A 24,320-nucleotide genomic window follows, 5' to 3' on the forward strand; every position below is an offset into this window, starting at 1 on the left:
CACACATCGTGATCAAAGGGTACGCTTTTAATCATAAATTTTACACATCAGGGTGCGTGTTTGAAAAAAAGTATAATTTGTGATTTTCCACCGCGGCATCCGTTGTAAAAAATATGTTCAAGTTAAAAGAAGAGATTTTATTCCGGCGACAAAAAAAATTACCGATTCACGTTATGCGGAAGATCATGGTCTTCTGATTTTTCGTTTTCTTTTTTCTTTTTTTTTCTTTTTTGTACCCTTTCTCGCAGTTTTTTCGATTCACGAAGAATAACGAAGAAGAACAATAATTTTCTTCCTACTCGCGTACCTAGATTGAAATCAAAATATCAATTTACGTCGTGTAAACGAAAAATCAACACTTTTCTTATAAATATAAAACAATAATAAATTTCTCCAATTTACGTATATTGTATAACGAAGTTATCGGAGTGATATTAAAAAAAAGAAAAAAAAAAAAGAACTAATCTTCGCTGTAATTAACGAGTCTGCAAGGTATACGTTATAAGTATACGATAGGAGGAGCTCATAAAGAGGTAGATTATAGAGAGCCAAAGAGAGATATTGAAAACCCTTGAACGTAATTAACGACCGGTAGAGAAATGCCGAGAAAACTTGATCCGCGGGAGGGGGGTTGGAAAAAAGAGGATAAACAACTCTGCTTTTATGTATGTATATACACATAATATATTACATATACATATATATCACGAGTTGGCAACACTCGAATACTCAAAGAGGCGCTCGATAGATGATAATCAGCCATCGTCGTTGTCGTTTTTAAACGCCTTACTTGCACTCACTCACCCACACACACACACACACACACACACACACACACACACACACACACACGCCTGATGCTTCTCGAACGGCGGTTAATTTGTTATTTTTCTCTTTCACTCTTTTCTTTTTTCCACAGCCACTTTTCACTTCCCGCCGCAATATCTATAATAATTATATACTATTGTGCAGTTTATTGGTTATAAATACAATATATATAATATATGTATGTATATCATTCCTTCTCTTTCTTTTTTTTATTCCCATTTTTTATTTATTTATTTTTTTTTTCAACCGCACGTCAATTCCAATCGTTTCACACGTATATTTAAGTATAATGAAATCTTTGATTACCCTACGTTTTGTACAAATTATCTGCATGTGTACAATTCTGATCGATCGATTTGAATCAATTTAATATTTGTCAATTAATTGACGCGCAAAGGTGATTCGACCATCAGATGAGGACGGGGGGATGAGGAGGAGGAGGAGAAGGTAGAAAGGAGATGATTAACAATAAGTTCCACACGGCAGGGCAGACTGGTTGGTAATCATGTATGAAATGAATTAATAAACGTCGTTCGGGATCGTGACACGAAGCAGTAAAACAGCGAATGCATATTGAACGACCCGTTTACATGCGACGTACGTTGGTCTATCTATATCAGTACACATAGACGTATACATAAATATATAAATACGTACATACGTATATATATATATATATATATATATATAGGTGTATATGTACGTACATATAACTACATTCATTCACGTCACGTTGGTTAACCAAGAGTAAATGATAGGTATATAGGTATAAGATTATGGGTATATATGCTTGTTTGCTGATTGCACGTGCGTGTGTACCTAATATGTTACATTTACCGTTGAATGCGGTGTTCGTATATAAATTTGTAAATCGAGGGAATGGGAGAGATAAAGAACAATAAGGTAAAAGGACAAATTTCTATCTATGATTTATTCATCGCGCTGTGTTTGCCGTGGGCTGGTCATTTTTTATTTTCAACCACTGGCGATTCTTATCGTTGTACAGGAACGTGTAAGTAACGTTTTGGTAATTCTATATCGTGTTGCTGATATAGGGGCGGGGCTGAAGTTCCGAATTTAAAACGTTCCGAATGCGACTAATTCCGAATTATTTTTTGGCGAAACTTGAAGTTAGGAGAGCAAAATTTGGAGAAACAACAAATTTTGGATCGGCGAAAAACCGACGGCTCAAAGTTACGAGATTCAAGTTACGACAGAGCAAAGTTCCGAAAAAAATAAAGTTCCGATGAAGGAAAATTCCGATGAACAAAGTTTCGAAAATGTAAAATTAGACGATTTTTTTTTCACATGTTGTAAATGATGAGAAAACGCTAATTCTCAATGTATAACGTGCTAGTTGGGAAATGGCGATCCATTTCTCCACTCGTGACTAAATATTTTTCCCACTAGTGGAGAAATTGATCGCCATTTCCCAACTAGCACGTTATTGATTGTGAAATAGTATCTTTTGTTCGGTTATCTTAAAACGATCAATAAAATTGGTTAATTTTACGTTTGAGTTGTGAAAATGACTTTATTAGCGAAATTTGAACCTTCGGGTGTCTCGTTAGGTCCTCGAGAAATCCGTGAGTACGATTTCACTTTATTATACAGCTAAAAGCTACGATTGGTCTAGTTTTTTATCCCAAAAATTGGTTCCAATTATAAGCGCGAATTAGAAATTCACTTCCGGTTTTTGTCGGGAGGTCCAAACAGAGCCAAACGTCCTTTTTCGAGTCAGCGATCAATGCCTGCGAATTCTCCTGGATCCTTCATTTTCAACTTTCCGTGGCTACAGCGTAAGAAGAAATTTAAAACTCCTCCTCCTCCTCCTCCTCCTGTTTCGTTTGAGTGAAGTTTTTACGATGTTTTCCTTGTGCTGCTGCTGGTGCAGAGTTTCGAAGCGTCGGTGTACGACGCAGGCTGAAAGATTCCGGTGATTGCCAAAAGAGATTTAGTTACCTTTCGGGGCCAACGAAGTTACCGACAAACCTGTGCTTCCCCTGCTGCTGCTGCTGCAGGCATCACGAACCTTGCAGATACGAGTTGGGAAAAGAGACTAAGAAAAAGAGAGATAGAAAGATAGATAGATAGATATATAAGTAGATATACAGATAGGTAGATAGATAGATAGATAAATAAATAAATGGATGGATGGATGGATAAATGGATAAATGGATAGATAGATAGATGTTTGTTATGTTCATATTGATGTTGGAAAAGTACACAATGACAGAAAATTGATACAGGATACAGCAAAAACAGAAACAGAAAAGCGCAGAGAGAGAAAGAGAGAGAGAGAATTGTCTAGCAAGGAAAATGTGAGAGCTATCTTTACCCGCGTACATATTACGAAAACCTTCACTTTTTTTTCCAGTTTTTTCTTCTTCTCCGTATCCGTCTCGTTTCTTTTTTCTTTTTTCTCTTTCATTCGTTTCGCCTACGTTTCTACGTTATTATACTCATGTCACATACAGCATGTGCGTTGTCCAATTTATACGTAGAAGGTTTACGCGCATTCGTTTCAGATTTCAAACGCTTTGCCACTTCCAACATCGGTAAAGCGTAGGAATTCTAAAACAAATACCACGCTTGTCAGAAACGTCCTCTAATCCATCCGCAGGTCCGCGTCTTCTTCAAACCATATCCTCGTCGTATTTTATTTTTATTTTTTTCTTTCTTGTTTCTTTCCTATACCTTTTCCTTTTCCTTTTCCTCTAATCTATAATAAGCTACACGACAGCTCTCGTTGGAAAATATCATTTCTTCGACCTACGTCATCCACTTATTATTTTTTCTTTTTCTTTCTTTTTTTATTCTTCTTCTCTCTTTTGTTTGCCGAATCTCACTTGTATCGTTGATTTCGATCGGAGGTTCGAAAGTTTTTCAGTCGACATTTAATTCAAGTGATTTAGGAAATGTTTGACATTTTTAATTTTTTACTTTTCTATCCCTACTTCGATACCGAATTATTTGTACATCCAATTTGATTTGGGGGGGGGGGGGGCTAACTTCTTATCGCATCATCGATCCTTGCACGGAAATTTGTTTGTTCAAAATTCCCAACACACCGTAGACTGACGAGTCTAATTTTACCGGAGTGATGATCCATGTCTTCTGATTACGCAGGATAAAATATCACGGCTCGCGACTTCAGCGTAACGATCTGCATTCTGACGTCAAAAAACTCGACCCCCCCCCCCCCCCCCCCCCCCCCCCCCCGAAAACCGCGGTGTTTGCGCAATTCACGGAGGAAAAGAGAGAGAAATAGAGAGAAAGAGAGAGAGAAAGAAAATGCAATACAAAAAGGCCTTTAAACCGTATTTAAGCGGTACCGAGAATAAAAAAAAAAAACGGAAAAAAAAGAGAAAAAAAAATGGCTGTAATACGTGTCATATAGCGAAATTAATTTTCTTTTTCCTTGTTCACTTTATTCTTCTTGCGTCCGTTGTTACCTGCGAAAGTTCAAAGCGTGGCTGCCGGAAAGCTTGACGATTAGGAGTAATTAATTTGAAAACCCACGTATAACTCTCATTCACTTTGGAGACATGTTATATACACATATTGTATACGAGATCAAAGGATCGTATACTTGAACAAAATTTTATGCTGTACGTACCTGCAGTATGGTATAATTGTGTAATTGTTGTTCTCTGTATTATTACAATCGTAATTTTTCAAAATCAAGCTCGAAGGTAATACATATGTAAATACAAACAATTGTATATTATATGTAACTTACTTCCGATGATTTCACCGCCAACATTATTTCATTCGACAAATCACAGCAATTGGTAAATTGATTGTAATCATTAGACTATCTTAACACAGTGTATTAATCCGAAAGCTACATTAATTTTCTCATTTCATTCATTCAACAATCAACGTTCGTCAACATTTCAACATTCATCGTCAATAGAATCAAAATCTTACCGAGAACTTTATCAACGTATTTGTTTTCTTTGTTTTTGCTTCTTACTCTGCCGTGAAATTAGCGCAGACTTTGATGTCCATACTTTGTATGACTTTTTTGTTTTAGCTAAAGTACCTGAACTTGATATCACTTTTAACGCTTTTCTCATTCAAGCATATTTGAACAACAATTCACTAACAGTAAGTTTCACTAAATTAGTTTGTTTTATTCTGTTTTCTTACTGTCCTATTCAGACTCGAAGCTGTCGGTAAACACTGTAAGAAAATGTCGTAGCGTTGACAAGAAACGATCCGAATTGTCGAACAGATCAATGCAAACAGTATCAACTTCAGTCTGCAAACTCAGAGAGCAGAGTAAAGCATTAATTCTGCACAAGTGGTGAATAGTGAACAGTGAATAGCGCCTATCCATTCATCCGTTCATCCATTTTCGTAATGCTGTACGTACATCTGTACATGTGTCAAGAAACAGGAAACACCCTGACACGTTGTACAACCAGCGTTACATTGCACGGCCATTGTTCACCTAAATCTTGTATACAATCGCATGAAACCGCTAATTGTGTCTTAGATCGTTAAATTGAGGGTCGAAAATTGTTACAGAAGCCTTCAAACTTGAGGTTCAAGACTTGAGGTTAGTAACGTTACTGTAACAATGAATGTTTAGGAAAAGTCGTTGATTCGCAACTTTCGGATTGTCTGAAATTTGGTAAACATTAACAAACAAAACATACTCATATTTTCTAAGGATGCGACTCGTTGAGAGTCATTCGAAAATTGAAAAAACAAATTACTTTATATCCGATGCATCGTTATTTTAACGTTTCAATTTAGTCTTCTTCTTTTAACAGGTTTCACGTAACTTATTCTTCATTGCAATCGATGCAGCAAAATTTTTCATTTTGTTAAAAATGTTTTTACGCAATTTACCCAACTCTGAAACAGTACCCTGAATATTTTCAGATTTTTTATTCAACCGGTTAATTATTTATAAATATTGAGAGTGATGTTGAAAAGGACCTTTTTCAAAATTTCCAACAAATCCTGCTAAACTGTATTTTATCTTTACAAAAATTTCAGTAGTTATAATAGGACGGTTTTTTTCTATTTTTTATTTTTTTTTTTTTTTTATTTTTAACACTCAATTTTTTTGATCAACTAAAACATTGTTTAAAAAGTCTGAAAAATCCCAAACAATTCTCTGTTTACTTGTATTTTTTATTGAGAAAATTTCTAGACCGGTTTTGACTACGAAGTTGATTTTTCCAAAAAAATTTGCCAAAAATCGCTCCACAAAGGAACTCATATAAAAATATTCTAAGTGAAAAATAGAAATATTGTGAATTTTTCGTAAATTTTCAGAGCGTTCAAACAATGTTTCACCTGTCCAAAAAACTTGCCAAGTGCTGAAAACAGGATGAAAAAATGTTCGACTCATCGTGTAAATACAGTTGCTGAGAATTTTAAAAAAAGATCCTTTTCAAAATCACTTCAAATATTTATAAATAATTGTGCAATTGATTAAAATATCTGCTAAAACATTCAGGCTACTGTTTCGGAGTTAGGATATAATTGGGGAAACATTTTTAAAACAAAATCAGAAATGGTCAGGGTCAGAGTTGATCGGGTTCGCATTGAATTCACCATGTATAACTTGTAGACGTACTGCAAAGAGAGACAGAGTGAAAGAGAGACAGAGAGATTTGATTTGATTTGATTCGACGCTGGGCTCGCCCTTTTTCGGACTTCATCCCCCCCGCCCATGTAGCCATTTTTCTGTTTCCCATCAACTGCACAGCGCAGTCCTCAGATTGCTTCGTGATAACGACTACCTAACGATTATGGAGGTTAGAAGCAGCGGGTTGACGTAAAGTTTCCCCTTCCATTTTCTTAATTTGTCGATAAACTTATGACGTTGCGTTACCGCAGCAACAAAACCAAATGTTGAAAAGAAAATTGACCAGTGACAGTGGCAGCATTGGTTATAATAGTAACAAACAATAGAAAATTGTGTTACCAACAAACGTGGGGGAAAAATCAAAAGTTCTGGTATATTCTTTGGTTACTTCATCGCCCACCTCGATTCAGGTGGTCATATTTTTCAATAGGTTGTTTCGAATAAAGGTCATATTCTATATCATTTAGTGTCACTCCGCTGGGTTAAGGTAAGGAGGACTATCTACGTATGTACGTGTCTGTGTTGGTTAGGTTATGTGTAGAAAGTGTCCGTTAAGTAGAATGAAATCAAGATGGCGTTGCTGTAGCAAAATTTCAACATTTAAAAGAAAACGCCAATCAGATTGAACCATGATTGCCTATTAGCGCCATTCTGATGACTCGTTGAACCATTATTTGTCGCCTTTTAGTGGATACTTAGACGGTTGAAAACCCCATATGAGATACTTATCCTTACCTCTAACTTTCGCACTAACGACCCTTATATCCTTTCCCAGTCTCTTTACCCCCCACTTGTCCCATCCAATACCGACGTTTTCAGGTAACAACGTTTTCCTCAAGTGCAACGGTATGCCGGGTACAATTCTGTATACGTGCAAAAGAAAAAAATTCCCTGCAAATTCGAGCACGATCGGATAAGATTTAGATGGTCCAGTATTCCAGTTCTCGTTTTTCAATTGAAATATAAGGTAAAAAAAAAATGCTTACCTTCAAATCACCGTCGATTTCACGCATAAATATACAGACGAAATTGAAAAATATCAGGAGACATTCTTTTATCAGGCAACAATATTTAGTACAAAAGAAATGTGCAGATATTTTATTCAATTTTGCATTATTTCGAGAATTGTTCCGACTTGAAACTGAAAACACTGAAAAATCAAAAATAATCGTATTAAATTCAGAAAAAATACAAGTATTCGTCAATTTTTTTTTCCCCCTGCTTTTTTGTCCAAACTATTGTTGACCACAAAGATATTTTTCATTTTCGTTCATATATTTTCACGCGAAATCGACGGTGAGCAAAGGTAGGCAAGCATCCTTTTCTACGGGTTATTTCGATGTAAAAACGAAAACTCTAAAGCGGGAACTATAAATCTTATCCGATCAGCCTCAAATTTGTAGGGATGTTTTTTTTTTTTCATCGTAAACAACAATTTCATGAGTAGTCCGCACTGAATAAAAATAATTTTTTTTTTTTGTTGGTGAACCACTTCAATACATATATGTATAATGTTCATATATATATATACGTGGTATGTATGTAGGTTATACGTAGAGATTCACCGGGGCTCGCAGCTCAATTCGCTCGAGACAAACTCCCGGGTTTCCGATCCTCCACCCCGCGTCCATCAACCTCTAACCTAATTTGCTCTTGGCCGAATGTTTCGTTTGTCATATATTACGAATATACCGTGATAAATATAACCGTCTGTAGGGGGTAAATTATACATATATATATATGTATAAATAATTCGGTAACCCCTGCGTGCATACTTTGTACATCATATCCACCCATTATACTATCTATCGCGAACACGAAGAGAGGAGAAAAGCAGATTTTACTCGAACCTTTAGGAAAAGAGGTTGTTGATAAAAAAAAAAAATAAAATCATGACGACTGTATTTATGACTACAAATGTAACTGATTTTACCCCGCACATACTAGTTTTTAATGTTTCTAGAGTAAATTATTCATTTTACGTAGTGGATGTTATGTAAAAAAAAAAGCTGATGCGTCTCTCTTTTTTGCAGGAAGTTTTTAGTAAAATTTTCATTTTTATTCTCTCCCTGGAGAAACTGCAAACATTTTATACGCACAACGATTGAACAATAGGAAAATTTTTCAATAATTGCGGGAATCGAAAATTACACAAAGTAACAAAGTTATTCTTATAATGTAACAAAAGTAATTAAAATCATGATGCTAATTACATATAGTGTGTTTTAAATTAATTTCGGTTATTGGGGATTTAAAGTGACTTACAAAATTCAATCATATAATATTTCATTATTAATATTGAAACATGAATGAAAATTCCATAAATATACATTCAGTATACTTTACGACGTAACATTCAAGCAAGACTATTTTTATGCGTGAAGTAACTGATCCTGAGTCGAAAATTTTTCTCTTCCGTTATCACGAAAAGTTGGCGTAGAAAATAATTGCTTCAGCGAAACAGAGAAACGCATTTTTTATTAACGTACCTAAATGCACTTGACTAATTGTAAAATGAATTGGTTTGGGTTAAAAAAAATGATTTTGACAACTATTAATATTAATATTTTGATCGAGTAATTTATTGTTAGTAAGATTTGTCCAACTTCTCGTATTAACAAGGACGTCGTAATGTATGAAAATTGAAGAGAAGAACGAGAAGGAACAAGTAGCTAAATATGACGATGACATCGCTGTTAGAAAAATTTAACTAACAATAAATGTAATATCCCATCCCGTCCACTTCATATTTGTATTACTTATTACATTTCTGTTAGTGAACATGACAGAAATTTTTTCAATTGCAAAATTTATGCTGTCACATCAACGTTCAATCTCTAGTTTTTACTTTTCTTTTCTTACTTAATATAGTATATTAAAAAATGGTTAAATCAAACCGAAAAACCGTAGCGGACCTAACGGGATATTTTTTTTTTTACCACCCGTGCAAGTATGAATTGAATTATTTGGTTGATAAGGGACTTGAGAAAGGGTGGAGCGGAAAGTACAGAGATCATAATAATAATCGTAATTCCGATGGTAATTAAAACATGCGGTTATTGTATTACATATACGACGATTTACCTCGCTTCGACGTGCTGTCGGCGCTGCTAGTAAATCCAGGTACAGCAATCACGAGAACAAAGAGTCCACAATATACCCAAAACATGTTTACGTCTTAACAACATTGTTTAATTCCATTTTACATTACGCTCGTGAAACACTATAATGATGCTGCAGTCGATGATCCTTTTCATGTTAGGTATAATCATTGGTACCTACTTGAGATTTGATTGTTTAATATCGCGGATTTGTTACAAACCGCGTACGCCATGTATAAATGTCCTGCAGCAGGGTGGAGTAGACGTATTTACGATACAATAATTATCTGTTATTTATTACGTGTATATTGTATAATATTTATCGATGGACTTTTATACGCGTATAATTTATTTACTCCAACAACGCGAGTTGCGAAAATCGCGAACTTTATTTCATTACCGTCGTCGTCATCTTCTTGCTGCGACAGTCTTTTTTATTATTACTTTTAACTTTCGGTTTTACGGTTTACATGTATAATAAATACATACGTATAATATGTTTTAACGCCGGTAAAAATCTTCCGCGGTCTTGACTTACAACAATTAAAACGTACGCGTAACGCGATTGTATAGTTACGTTAACGTCGTATTTATTTATCACAATATATACATATATGTATATACATATTTATAAAAAGATGCATACGATGCGGTTTTGCGTGTTAATACGCGTATTTATATTTATGTATGTATAAATATGTATATGGTATATATATATTGTATATAACGGATTTTACAAACGTATAACAAACAGCGCGAGATCAGAGATGAAGAATAAGAATGATAACAAGAATAAGAAGAATTATGTGTAACGAAGAATTGATAGATGAGAAAAAAAGAGCAAAGAAAACTATTCCACGAATCACACTTTTCGAGTTAGGATGCAGAGCAAAGGATGAGGAAAACTGTCGCGGGTTTTATATAATGTGCGCCGGCAGCCGGGGGTTATATTCGATAAAATCACGCTTTGGCTGCCATCTTCTTCCTCCGCTGGAAGTCTGGAGTATGAAAATATTTTCAGCCCCTCTACCCCCTCCATCATCCACGCCTGGACCCACCTCTTATCGATTCCTGCGCCATTTCCCGTCAACCCTGTCAAATCAATAAACGCCGCCACCCTACGTCCAGGCAGCAAAACTCCCTGCGCGCAAAGCAACGCTGCCACAGGGCTTCGTAGCTACCAGATCTCGGGTCTCTATAGGTATAGGTATCTGTGTGCACGCGCAAGTATATGCGAGAGATGAAAAGGCCGCAGCGCCACCTGCCCAAATACCGCGGCGAAAACTGGCACTACGAGCTCAGCTCGGCGGATCGCTCCTTCTTTCGAAAGTCACCCTTTCGCGCGCCCCCCTCCTCTTTTCCTCTACGTGTATGCTCGATTATCTCGCGTAACGATTTTGCGCGGTATATTTTTCGTTGCACTGCGATTCACTGACGATCGTTGTCATTACGAACGAATAAAACTTGAAAAAAAAACGAAACAAAGCAAAAAAATCACCGGCACAACGATGAGGATTTTACGAAAACCGCGTTACGTTTTTTTTTATTTTTTTTTTTGGGGGGGGTAGGGGAGTTTGGGTTTTTTTTTTGTTGTTGTTTTTTTCCTGTTTGCTTTGCTTTTTGACCTTTCGAGGGAAATAGCACGCCCCGAAACGGCACCGCGCGCGCCGCTCAACACCGGGTCTGGATTTCGCCAAAGGGTGCGGATGGAACGCGACCAGCCGGAGACATATATTCGAGTCTGCGCGTTCGGGAAGGCGAGATGCGCGTGGTTTTGGCGGGAAAACGCGGCCTGGAAGGGGGGATTCGAAATCCAACAAACGCTGGGGGAAATTGAGACAGAGGCTTGTCAATTTCTTTGATATTTTATAGTTATACGGTATTTATGCGGTTATGGGGACTTTATACATCCCGCGATACACCGAGATGTATATGCTTTTGGTTGTTTCGCTTACGACGAATTATTGTTATTATTGAACCTATTTGTGTATAAGCGACTCCAATTTCAAAGGGCAGAGAAAGGAAAGGGGCCAAAGGAAGGGTACCGACATACGCATTGATCATCATTCTCGCGTCCCTGATTTGCTCGTTGTACGTATCATAAAATGAGCCTTATATTTCATTCTTCCTATGAGACACGCCAAATTCGAATTACTAATCGTATATCCTGTATGCTCGAGTATCTCGATTTTTATGGTGCCTTCAAGAGATGATGGTGCTATTCGGTATATAATCGAGTATATTTATCTCTCTTGTCAGTTATTGCATCTGTATAGCTTTGACGATCAGGTCCGGAATGCACATTACACGTTATGTGGTTAACCATGGGATGGACCAGCCGAAATACCAGAGAGGATTATACCAACCGCGAAATGCGGTACGCGATCAAGGGATGATGTATTCCACTAAATACGAGTCAGGTATCTCAAAGGACTGACTGACTGACTGACTGGTTTCGGATCTCGGTTACTTCAATATCGCGTCTAGAATAGGATCTATAATATCCTGCTGTACGGCTTACCGACCGCCGGTAAGAAGGCTCTTCGCTCTTTGAATTGATAAGCGGCAAAGGTTTTCCAAGCGTGCAGTTCTTGCATCGCATGCCTTTGAAAACCATATTTTCTTACTCCCACGATGCTAGAAAATAAGAATATGTATATGTAGGTTATAAATGTATATACGTATAGGTATATGGGACATTCCACGTCAATCCAACAGGTCATCGACCTGACCACCTGGAATTCTGATATCCAATGGATTTTTTGGTTTGTTTTGGTCAAAACTGATACCTCTAATTTTTCCGAAATATTCACCCATTTTGTAAAAGTGGGGCGACCTGACAAATCCTTGACTTGATAATGGAAATTTTTAAAATCGATGAAACTTTTCCGTAGAATCAGGCACTCAAAAACACATCTTTTCGCCATGATTGTAAAATTAATTTATTTTTAATGATCGTTACTTGCAGTAAAAAAAATTAAATGAAAAGAAACTCCGTTCTGATAAGATTGGATTTTCTTTACTTTCAATAGTAAAACGAAGAAAACGTATTTTTTTCGAATCAAGCATCGTGGATTTGACATCATTGCATCGACATCAGAATGATGACCCGTTGATTTGACATGGAATACCCCATATAGATGTTCCTAGAACCCGCGGCGATATGCAATCATCTATATGCGGTATTTTTTGCCCTCTCTATCTCTATTTCGTTCGAAATTTGAATATATATGCCTTCAGGTCCGTGACGAAAATATGTATAAAACTGTATAAGCTGCTTTCCTCTTAGAATCTCTTCTCATACCTCAATCCCATTTTGTTATACAATATATCTATATTGCAGGTATGCATACATATGTTACATACGCTGGACGAGTTGATGGCTATACCGAATGGCTTCCGGTACGCATAGCTCGGAATTGAATGGACTGACGCATATCCATCCTCTTGATCCTGATCGCGATCTGATTCGATATTGCATAGTCCGAGCGCATTTGTCCATTGCACTATGCAGCGGTCGTGGGGAGGATCGGATATAGGTATAATAATAGTCAATACATAGAGAAACTCCTACTACAGATGCACGAGCACGAATTCAATGTGCACGATGAGGGGAAATATACATGACGTATGATATACGTACCTATTATAATACGAAAGAAGTGGTTCGACGTAAAACCACGGCCAAAGGATTTGGCTAACGAGGTCCGACGATCTTCAATGCCGCGAGAGCTGCTCTTACGTAGCGGCGGGGCAATTCATTACACCATTTTTTATGTATACATAATACGTATATACGGTATATACGTATGGATATGTCTATAGGCATGATATACTTGAATTAAAAATAGATTTCTTTGTACAGAAAGCCGCGGCTGCCGGAGAAGAAAGCATCGCCTTGACGATAAAAAAAAAAAAATGTCCTAACTCGCGTACGAACAAATAGAAAAAACGATTAAGCGAGGCTAATTGCAAAAACCATTTGTGAGATTCAGCGGCTAAATAAAAAAAGGCGAATTAATTTGTAAGACGGTTTTCAACTACTGCTAAGCTTAATTCTTATCGCGTAATAAGACGAAGCGATAAGTTTAACCCTTTGACCTATTTTATATCCATTTTTTGTATGTAGTTACAGAACTTTTCAACATATTTCTTTGCGGTTTTTTTTTTACATTTCTGATAGTATACTAAGAGGTTTTCAATAATCGAGACTAATTATTGCGATATGATGTAAGTTATTATTGCTAGAAACAAATTGATTGAGAAAAATCGTGAAAATTGAAAGAAGTAATTCATTTCCGAGAAAGTTACCCCTCTACACTTATACATGTTTTACATAAATTATAAATTTTTAGGGTTACTGATTACGAATCTGAAGCCGGGTTTGAAAATTTCAAGATGGCGGATCCAATATGGCGGATAAAAATTTCAAATTCGATCAAATCCGGAGAAAAAACCCTGTCCACGGTTTTTTGGGTCAGATTTCAGATTTTGAAAATTCGGTACGGCGAATCCAATCAGTGACCCCGAAATCCCCTGCACAGAGTCTTTTACCATATGCGATGAAATATGAAATTTTCGTTAACCATATTGGATCCACCATCTTGAATTTTGAAAATCTGATTTCAGTTTCGCAATCAGCGAGTCCAAAAACCATGGAATACTATTTTGTTATAAAAGTTGACCCAAGGGGTTCATTTCTTCTTCTTCGTTCTTCCCTGCAATAACGATCCGACCAGTTTAGTTCGAATCACTTTGCCCCAGTGATTGGGAATCATAAGAGGCGAGGAGGTTAAGATCATCTCTGCGGGATAAATTATATAGAATCCACTGGCAAGGGGAGAGGGGGAAAGTCTTGAGGGGGGATAGCTTTGCCTTCATTTCGCATCCATGTGTATCTTGCCAAATTGGAACTCAGTCTTAATTCCGGGATCGTTTTGTTTACTGTTTGGGAGAAGGAAAAAAACACCAAACTGCAATCTATAATTGTACATATACATACCTATAAATACACGAATCTTATGTCGTATGTGTAAAAGTTTTGCATTATTTGCAGTGAAGTTTTGTTGAACCTTAGAAAATATCGGCAACGACAATCATCCGACTGTAAAAAAAAATTTCATCTTTCTTTTATGAAATTTTTATTTTTTTTTTTATTTTCTTGTTTTGCAGAAATTTCACACAAGACAGCTGAAATTCCGTGAGCCTCGTATCGAGCCATCCAGCATTCTTCCACCTCCTCCTCCTCGTCCTTCGTCTTGAATAAGAAGGGAAGAGATTGATACGTACCAAAGTACAGTCACGCGATCACGGGGTGAAATATTACTAGATAATATTTCCCCCATGGAGCTGCTGCAAATTCTTACAGGTATGAAAGTTGAAAAACAGCAAGCGTGATACGGGGATGAAAAATAACAGCCCGAACACTATGTACCACGTCATATTATTATACCTGGAAGCGTCTGTATTCGGTCGGAGATTTTCGCATTTGTGGATGATAATATTATTAAAAAAAAAAATGATGAAAAAAACAAACGAGACATAAAAAAAAAAAATAAACCGAACAGACCATCTAACGACCTCAAAAAACGGATGAAACGAGATGAGAAAAAAAAAGAAAATACAGTTACGAATGACTGATCGCGAGAGAAGGCGCAAACGTAAGTCTATTTATTTAAGAACATCCCTCATTCCCCTAAACACGATTAAACTTTGCACATCTCGTCTATTGGAAGGAAAAATTCGCCTCGTTCGCCTGTGTAAACGGTGAATAAAAATCATTCTCGAAATCCCTCCGTAAAAGATTTTTCGTCGAGTTTTTTTTTTTTTTTTTTTTACATCCTCGTTTACGTCCCCAACTTTAATGTCAATGTAAACGAATTTCTACATCGAATGAAAAAGAAAACAAACTCTTCTTTACGTAAACAAGCAATTTAACGACGTTCAAAAACACCCGAAGAAAGAAATAAATAACAATTATCTTGTGTCTGGCGGCTGGTTCGAAAAAAAAAAAAAAACAATGATCAAATTTACTCAGAATGTTATATTCCCTAATTCTCGGATGTCTTATAATAAACTATTTCTTATCGGCGGTGATTCAAACTTTTTTTACTTTTCTTCTCATATATATATATATAAAAAAAAAATATATATATTATATATATATAGTAACTGCAGCTACGGAGTGAAGGAAAAAAAACTTTACCATCTTCCATCGACGTAGCAAGTCCAGACAGTTTTTTGCCTCCCTGAGACTCTGAAAAACACCCGTTAGTGGTGGGTAACCATTGTATGTGATATACATGTACACGCATTGTGCGTACACGCATACATAATACTTACACCTACGTCTGGTTTGTATAATCATTGATACAAAACGACCTTGTCAGAGCTAAAAACGGACGATCACTTGGGACAGACGTAAATCTACAGATTTGTCCAACGTTTGTGTCTATCTATTTATATAGGTATATTTATGTATACATAGTTGTATATACATGTATACATATGCGTATATACCCAACACTGTAACTAATTCTGTCTGGAGTTGAAATTGAACACTGGCATCGTCTATGTACCGATATAGAAGATGCGACATGCTGATCAATGGGGTTATTTCACATTGAAAAAAATATTTCAAATCATAGGATTAGATGTCGTATTGTATATTTCAAAAAAAAAAAAGAAAAGGAATATCCATACGAATTTCCTTAGATTCAAACTCGTTATCATCGGAGTATTTTTGTAATCAATATATTAAAGTGTTTCAGTTTATAACGGATTAATTAAACACACCTAACGGAGTTTGAAATACGTCAAAACTCATCTCGTGCGCTTGTTCAAATGATAATAATTATCAACAGCAGAGATGTATTGTATAAATTGCGCTGCATTGCGGTAAAGTTCTGGGTTGTATAATAATACCTAAAGTTATAACCCGGGAAACTGCTCTGGTAGCAACGAACATAGGAAAATTTATATCTGTATACGTCAATTTTTACCTAATCGCGATGCCGGATGTCAGAGATGATTACACACGTCGTTTCCTTCTCCTAACACCCTAAACGCAGCGACTTTATATAAAACTTAACTTTTTAATTCATTGGCAGTTTCTTTACGTTGTAATATAGGTATACATATAATATATATGTATATATATATCACATATCATATATTCGCTGATAAATAATACAACGAGTGATTGTTCTACGCTGATGTTATACAGGTATGCGTGTTATAGGATTTAGTTTAGCAAATGAATTTGGCTTGGGGCGGGAGGGGGATGTAAGACGATATTTAAAATTGCTAATCGTAATTATCGGTTGACTCGTATGCGAATGAATACGTTTATAAGTCTGAAATCGAGTGAACACGATCGATTTTTAAAAAAACGAGACCGGTGTTAATGAGTAAACTTTGACAAATACGGGAAAACACAGGATCGGGCAGTTTATAATGATACTAGTTTTGAATTTGTCATTTTTCTTCTCTTTTCTTTCAAAAGCTCGAACTATTCCACGACTATTACAGGTGTTATATACGTAAACGGCATGAAAAAAGTAACAAAAATTTTACGATATATTTCCGTTTATTACTGTAACGTTATAGGTGTGACTTTGATTTCTAGTCAATGACTACTGAGATTCTTTGAGAGACGAAAAAAAAAAAACGAACAAAATAATACGTGTTCATCAATTTCTTCAATGGTATAGATAAACCAGACTTCCAAGTCTGAGAAAAACTGAATATATGCATGATTTGCATTGCAAATTGTTTTATACGGCTACAGTCTGGAGAATTGACTTTATGCATGTACATATTATAATCTATGCAAATCTCCCGTATTTGTCTAAAGTGAATTCAAGCGATAGATTATTGTACATATATATATATACATACGCATATATTGTACATATATGTATATGTGTATATACATATTCGTGAGTGATTTGATTATAGAAAAAATTGTTTTCGATAGGACATCGGGAGATAGTCGATGTAATGAAGATATACAAAATGATAATACGGACAGATGTCAATATATCAGGATTGAACTTTTATAATATATTCATATTGTTTGTTTTTAGATAGGGCAGTGTTGTGGACGGTTACGGAGATGAATCCGTATCCCAATGATTCCTACATAATGTATACAGACTATTTAATAAGTACATATTTTCAACAACCGTCTTTATAGAGCTAAAGTGTTTATATCGTATTATTTTTATTTATTTTTCTTCCATATCTTTTCCTCTTTTCTTTTCATTTCGTTTCAATTATTTTATTTCGTCTCTTTTTCTCTTTCTCGTCAAGTTTTTTTTTTTTTTTTTTGTTTTTTTTTCCTTTTTATTCTATCATTTTTTTTTCACCTCCCCCCCGTTTTCTGTCGTCGTTATTTATTTATTATTTATTTATTTTTTTTTCCCCCCTCTTATCATGATGCGTTATTTTTTTATTTCTTTTTTTTTATTATGAAAACATTTGAAAAAAATCACGTTTTTATGTGTTTAGTACATACTATGTTAATAATAGTTAATAATAACCATTAATAATAGGTATAGGTATAATCTATCTAACTATTAAAACAGCGTCATATTAAAGTCTATCTTCCTCCTCCTCCTCCTCATCGTCGTCGTCGTCGTCGTCGTCGTTATCCTCGTTATTCTCCTCGAGCTCCTCCCTGTACCCGGGGTGTTCCGAGATGGCGTAGTAATTCCCGTTGTAAATAACACCTAGTTCCCTGAGCACGTCGCCCCTAATAACGGCCTTAATAGTCCAGTTGTAACATCCATCGTTCTCGCTCTCCCTGTCCAATCTCTCGACGTCCAGTATCTTCGAGCTTAGCCTTTCTAGTATAATACCGATATCCTTGATGCTAAGATGGTGCTTCTGATCTACCGTGAGCTGATCGATGAGAAGTAAAAATTTTTCCGAAGTCACTACCTCGTCCTCCATTATCGTATTCTCCGTTTCAGACTCGGAGCTGTCGTGATCCTGGTGCAGATGATTGTGATGGTGATGGGTATGGGAACCTCCGTGCCCGTGGAACTGACCCGACGAACTTCCGGCACGGTACTGGTGACTGGGTCCCGCCTCGCTCTCGTCGTCCCGGAACCTGACGTGCCCTTTTATCACCCCGGAACGCCTCGTGCCGTCCGAAAGCGAGGACTGCGGCTGCGGCGACGGCGTCTGATGTTGGGCGTCCTGGATAGGCGATGTCGCAACGGATTTGTGAACCGCTATACGACGACCCTCCTCGTGGAGCGCGCAGCAGTGAAAATCGCACTCGGCCGCGCTTCCTCCGTCGGCACCGTTCACGGGACTACCGTTCCTCGCTACAGGCTGATGGATGTGATTCGAACACTCTGGTGTGTGGATATGGATTGTGGTACTGTCGAACGAGTTGGTACCCTGCTTAACGAGACGGCTACCAGATGTAGAAGGCCCGCTGCTTGACGATCCCGGTAATAAGCTGGAGGCCAGAATCGGACCGTAGGAACTATGACTCGGACTAGTAAAACTCTTCTGTACCATATCGTCATGATTTATCACAGTTATTTGAGGGCTGCTGTAACGAGGACCACCACCACTACCAACACCGGCACTACCACCACTACCACCACCACCACCACCACCACCAACGCCTCCTCCTAAGTCGCCCGCTCCGTGACCTCCAGCTTTTCCGTTACCTATACCGATCCCGATCCCGTCGTGATAATTCTGCAGCTTGTCCAAGCTCGTCTGTATCACTAACGACGGTCTCTGACCACCCGAAATCAGTTCGCTCTTCTTCGTTGGAGAATATTTCGAGCTCTGACCGTCCTGTGACTTTCCCCCCTGCTGCTGTTGCTGCTGCTGTTGAACCTGCGACGATGACCGCTGATCCCAGTGGAGCACCACTGTGACACGTCCTTTATTGTCCATAATTTTCCAGGATGGCGTCTCATCGTGCAACTCCAACGCGTGGATCGTTTCGCAGACTATTTTCGGTATCGCCGAAATCGCTGCAACAAACACAACGTTCAACGTTTTTTACAATACGCCTCAACCTTATCACACAACGAATCGCACTGTTATATATCATTTCGTTGTAATAATATCAATTTTTGTTTACTTTTTTTTTTTTTATTTTTATTGTTTTTTTTTTCTATCATTTTCGACAAACAAGAAACACAAAGCGCGTAACTTTATCGCATTTAAATGTTGAAAAGGGGGTGAAAAAAAACTACGGATCGGTTCAACTTCCAGAGAGCCGGATCGTACCGTCTGAACTACTACTGCCAATCCCTTTAAATCCGCTTGCTGGTCAGACGCAACTAATGTTCACAATACTGCGGTAGTCGCACCCCGTAATGGTTATATGCGAGCCCATTACGTGGCAATTCAGGCTGCACCCGACCACCCTGCCCACAATTTCGAGGAGGAAGTGATATCAATGATCGTAGCAATGGTTGTAGAAGAAGAGACGTAGGCAAAAACAGCGAAAGAGAGGAAACAATATTGATGCGATGAGTAAACGAGAGAAGTTAGTGCAAGAGGAAAAGAACACACAAAATTACAGGGGTAATAGAGGGGGTGAGATACGACCGGTTAAAAAATCCTGATAACAATAAATGTTGAGCACCACTAATTACTCTGTGTAATTAATTGCATAGAAATTATCAATTAAATTGATAACTTGTAATTGTGAAAAGAAAAAAAAAAGACAATACCAATTAGATTTGTAATTAGAAGAAAATCCGATACCAACAATAACTGTATACGTAATTTGTAATACGAAGAAAAACTGATACCAATTACATTCATAATTTGTAATCGGAAGGAAAAACTATACTAATCACACTCGTATTTTATATTTCAAATTATTCTAATTACAAATTACAATTGTAATCGGTATTTTATTTTTCTACTCAATCACGAATGACTAATGTAACGCAATGTAATTAGTAATTTCGATGTAATTAATTACAAAAAGTAATTAATCGTGTCCTGCCGTGTACGTCGGATTGCAGAAAAAACTCTCTCACTTTTTCTATTCAATATTAATTGTTTAAATATTGTAAAACATTGGCACAGTTAAAAAAAGTGTCAAAAATTTTTATAAACAAAAGGCATGAAAAACGGTGCCACGAGATCTGTTTTCACGTCTAAGGGACTCTACGAGAAGTTTGAAATATGTTTGGGGTGAAATTCACCCCAAGTAACCTATTAGGGTTAACCGGTCACATTTCGCAAACGCGACTTCGGAAAGCACATGTTCTTCGGTTTAATTTACTCAGTTAATTCGACCCCTCTGTTACCCCTATAATTTTATGTACTCAGTTCTGGGACACCCTGTATACATATACAGCGTGCAGACCGTTGGAAGAATTGGAATCTGACGATTGATCTCCTTCGCAAATCGTTCCTTATAAACAAAAATTGAATTCCAATAGAGGTAATCGTGTAATACGATCTTCGGTTGTTCGTTCGTCAACATGATTCACCTGCACACCCTGCACACCATTTTCCATAATTCCGTTTAACGCCTTGCGATTTCTATACGATGCAGGTTGTGCGATGACCGGTTGCAGAATAAAGGTAAAAGAGAAGAAGAAAGAGAAGAAGAAGAAGGAGAATAGAACAGGGATCGAAAACGATGAGTGAGGAGATGGTCAGCGATCGGAACTTCATGCAAGAGGAGTGACAAGTATAAGGCAGAGCTGGAGTGAGCCAAGGAAACGTGTCGTACCAGCCCGAATGATGTCAACGCCAGTGGGACACCACCTTTCACCATGTCGCAGGAGTAGCAGTATCGTGTTGTTCGCTAAAGTCTTGAAATATTCCCCGTCCTCGACCTGCGTACCATCCGATTCGAGCACTAAAGAGACCTTCTCATTTTGGGGAACGCCCAATTTTTCTTTACCTGAAATTAAAATATAACAACACCGTCATCACGTTGCCCCAATCAATGATCTTTCAGAACCTACTGATAGTTTTTCAACGCCTTATATAAATTGTGTTACATGCAAGATCGGATTCCTTGTTATCACATCGGCATCATCGTCGTCATTCGTTCATTCGACACACTTATAGCGGGGTGGAAAGCAAAAATTACAGACTTTATTAAACACTGTATCCATCACTGTGAACCATCACTGGGATGAGACACTTGTACAAGTGAAGAATTTTTCATTTAGTGTGCTTACTTTTGGTTTACGATTGACCCCGAATGAGGGGGTGTGTTTATACGGTTCACTATCGACGAAGTAACTTTGTATTTACTCACCGCGGTGTAACAGTTCTTCAAAATTGCTAACGACCAGTCCCTTTCTTACGTTTCGCCAACTGTCCCATATCTTAAAAGGTCTTTTGCTCCGTAACTCCTGCGGCACAATAGACAAGCAATTATATATAGCAGCGCACATTTGCGGAGGCAGTATAACGTTGGAATACAATATACTGCATAGCGCATCGAACGAATCGTTGGCTGGGAAAATTCACCGATCAAAGATTCGCATCTGCGGATCTTCTCGGATGACACCAACATTTATTTGATAAATAATTTGACTCTGCAGCGAAGGTTAATGAGACTGGCCACTAATGAATCAGTGATAATATACGTAATCGATCTCGATTAATTCTCAATTCAATGTAACGACACTGCACGTTCACTATTCTTAAGAATTGATTATTTCACCACTGGTATGAATAAATATGAATAATGATAACAGAGTGCAGCGGATTGGATGCAATTTGTATAAAACGAGCGGTGGTCTATAACCATGTCTTTTCAACTGGGCGTGACAGATATCCAGTAATTAGACAAAATGCTTTTAAGAGAAAAGTTGAAGAGGGGTCTGCAGGTGGTATAAAATACGATTTGAAACGTTAGTTATCCCCCTCCCTTCGCATCAATTTAGGGTACCGGGCAAAATTTGCATAGCAATGGGCTGAAGTATCTTGAATATATACATATACCTATGTGCAATTATTTTTTTCCCTTTTTTAGGCTCAATCCTCGAGACAATCCCGTGAAAAATTACATATATTAATACCCAGATGAATAAATGCAATCGTTATAAGTATACGTGAAATTTCTGACGCGTTCTTTCTGCTTGCCGGAAGCAATTAAAAAAAAAATACTTAAGGTAAATGGAAAAGGAGTTTGAATAAATATTGAGGAGCTGGGTTGAAAAGGTTTGCGAATTATGTTTGGGTTACTTTTTAACGTTTTCAACAGGGTGGCGCTAAGCGGTAAAAGCGCACGCGCGACTTATGGTCGAAAACACTGACCTCATTCAACCATACTCAAGAAAATATACATAATATGACAAATTATCAAACTGCAATGCTCGTCTAACGATATACTTATACTTGATGACACCGAATACTTATGGTATAAATATTTTATCAATAAACCGCCCATTTAATCTTAAACACTCTGTTACATATAAAAATATATATATAGAAAGCTTCTCTGCACGGCAGAAAATTCATTGAATAATTGTTCACAGTAACGAAGAATTCAGACGGAAGACAAACGGGCGTTTTTTCGAATATATCATCACTCGAAAAATAATGAATGAAATGTAAGAGCTATAAGTATAATTGTAGATTTTCTCGGCTCACCTCTGCTGGCATTCGCATTAATATAGATGAAAATAACTATCGATCGATATCGGAATCTAACGTTACAATAACGCTTAAATCGTTGTGGATATAAATGGATTACTTCTGTTCGATGGTGATAAATTGTTATTAAGGGATCGAATAACGGTACGGTACGACACGATAAACGATTATACGGGACGTGAGCTATAGATGCGATAATTAAAAATTCAAAAAGTATGTACACTCGAAGTAAAATGATAACGAGGTCTCCGCGAGAGATCAAAGTAAGAATGAAGAGGACCGCGTACGTTGAACGACTGCACGGGGTCAACTCCCAGGGAAGTAGGTCACGGGTGTGTAGGGAGGAAAATAATCTCGCCACTGCAAACACGTATCAGCGTTCCACGACAAGGGTGACAAGGGGACGGGGTTTGAATCCCTGGGAGAATAAAAACGATATTACAAATAAGGGAGTTGCGAATGTTATTGAAAATCAGTAATGTCACGGGAGGATGATAAAATTGATGTATAGTGCACCCAACGAACGAATGGAAGGGGCGCGCATGCAGGGATGGTACAGGGGAAGACTCGTGTGCACAATCTTGAGATATATGAATAAAAAAGATTTTGCCATACCTCTCTTGCCATTACGTCATATCCCTGCAGGTACGGGACCGTCCCACAAGCACTTATTTAAAGGAAGTAGCGGACCGAACGCTGCAGCATTCTGATCGCGCGGTTCTCGGAGATGCCGGGTAGAGGCGGTCTAAACAACGGACCCTAACAAACGGGTCCCTTGGAAACTACGTCTACCAGGAAATCCCTCATCCTACTAGGTATCTTACAATTACCCGATCTAAGATTTCACTAACGCATATGGGCCAAATTGTAACAGTGGCTTCCTCCCAGCGGTTACTGCGGCGACTCCTAGTTTTAGATCGATTCTCTCTCCGTGTACGTACGGACACCCTCACCCTCGCCCTCTGCACCCACCTTGCCCTCTTCGCCCTCGCTATATTCCTCCCACTCACTTGCCTCGCGCCCGGCGAAGGTTTCCTCTTCTTCTTCTTTCCTACTCGTATTCGCTTATATTATTCGACTCGCACTCGCCTCCCTGAATACCTGCCTACCCTTAAACAGCCTACGTCTACCCTTACCGAGTATCCTTCTCGTCTTACGCATTAAAC

General features: G+C 37.6%; 2 protein-coding genes and 1 long non-coding RNA gene across 20 annotated transcripts in view; 1 reads left to right on the forward strand and 2 right to left on the reverse strand.

The window, feature by feature from the left end:
• mmd (disintegrin and metalloproteinase domain-containing protein mind-meld) overlaps nt 1–11,035 on the reverse strand; it is a 46,028-nt gene extending 34,993 nt beyond the window's left edge. For 4 of the 18 annotated variants that reach the window (XM_046614468.2, XM_046614463.2, XM_046614472.2 and 1 more), the window contains exons 1-2: nt 10,599–11,027; nt 9,524–10,538 (exon numbers count right to left, since the gene is read on the reverse strand). In XM_046614468.2, the coding sequence (XP_046470424.1) occupies nt 9,524–9,608 (85 nt within the window). In that variant the 5' untranslated portion in view covers nt 9,609–10,538; nt 10,599–11,027. Of the gene's footprint in view, nt 1–9,523; nt 10,563–10,598 lie in introns of those variants that run through there. The other 14 variants (XM_046614466.2, XM_046614467.2, XM_069133809.1 and 11 more) reach the window with 12 other exon arrangements.
• The window catches only part of LOC124213307 (uncharacterized), a 72,973-nt gene extending 54,182 nt beyond the window's left edge, over nt 1–18,791 (forward strand). The window contains exons 3-4 of the long non-coding RNA XR_006881862.2: nt 14,713–14,908; nt 18,516–18,791. This is a non-coding gene — a long non-coding RNA (uncharacterized lncRNA). The remainder of the gene's footprint in view (nt 1–14,712; nt 14,909–18,515) is intronic.
• Nucleotides 17,574–23,662, reverse strand: Drep2 (DNA fragmentation factor-related protein 2). The gene is made up of 5 exons (XM_069133810.1): nt 23,152–23,662; nt 21,809–21,905; nt 21,272–21,445; nt 19,256–19,544; nt 17,574–19,153 (listed from the first exon to the last, which is right to left on the reverse strand). The coding sequence occupies exons 1-5, from the start codon at nt 23,167–23,169 to the stop codon at nt 18,136–18,138; spliced, it is 1,596 nt and encodes a 531-aa protein (XP_068989911.1). The 5' UTR covers nt 23,170–23,662; the 3' UTR covers nt 17,574–18,135.
• Nucleotides 23,663–24,320: the final 658 nt, after the last annotated feature.

This window comes from Neodiprion pinetum, chromosome 2 (genome assembly GCF_021155775.2).
Source record: "Neodiprion pinetum isolate iyNeoPine1 chromosome 2, iyNeoPine1.2, whole genome shotgun sequence".
NCBI lineage: Eukaryota > Metazoa > Arthropoda > Insecta > Hymenoptera > Diprionidae > Neodiprion > Neodiprion pinetum.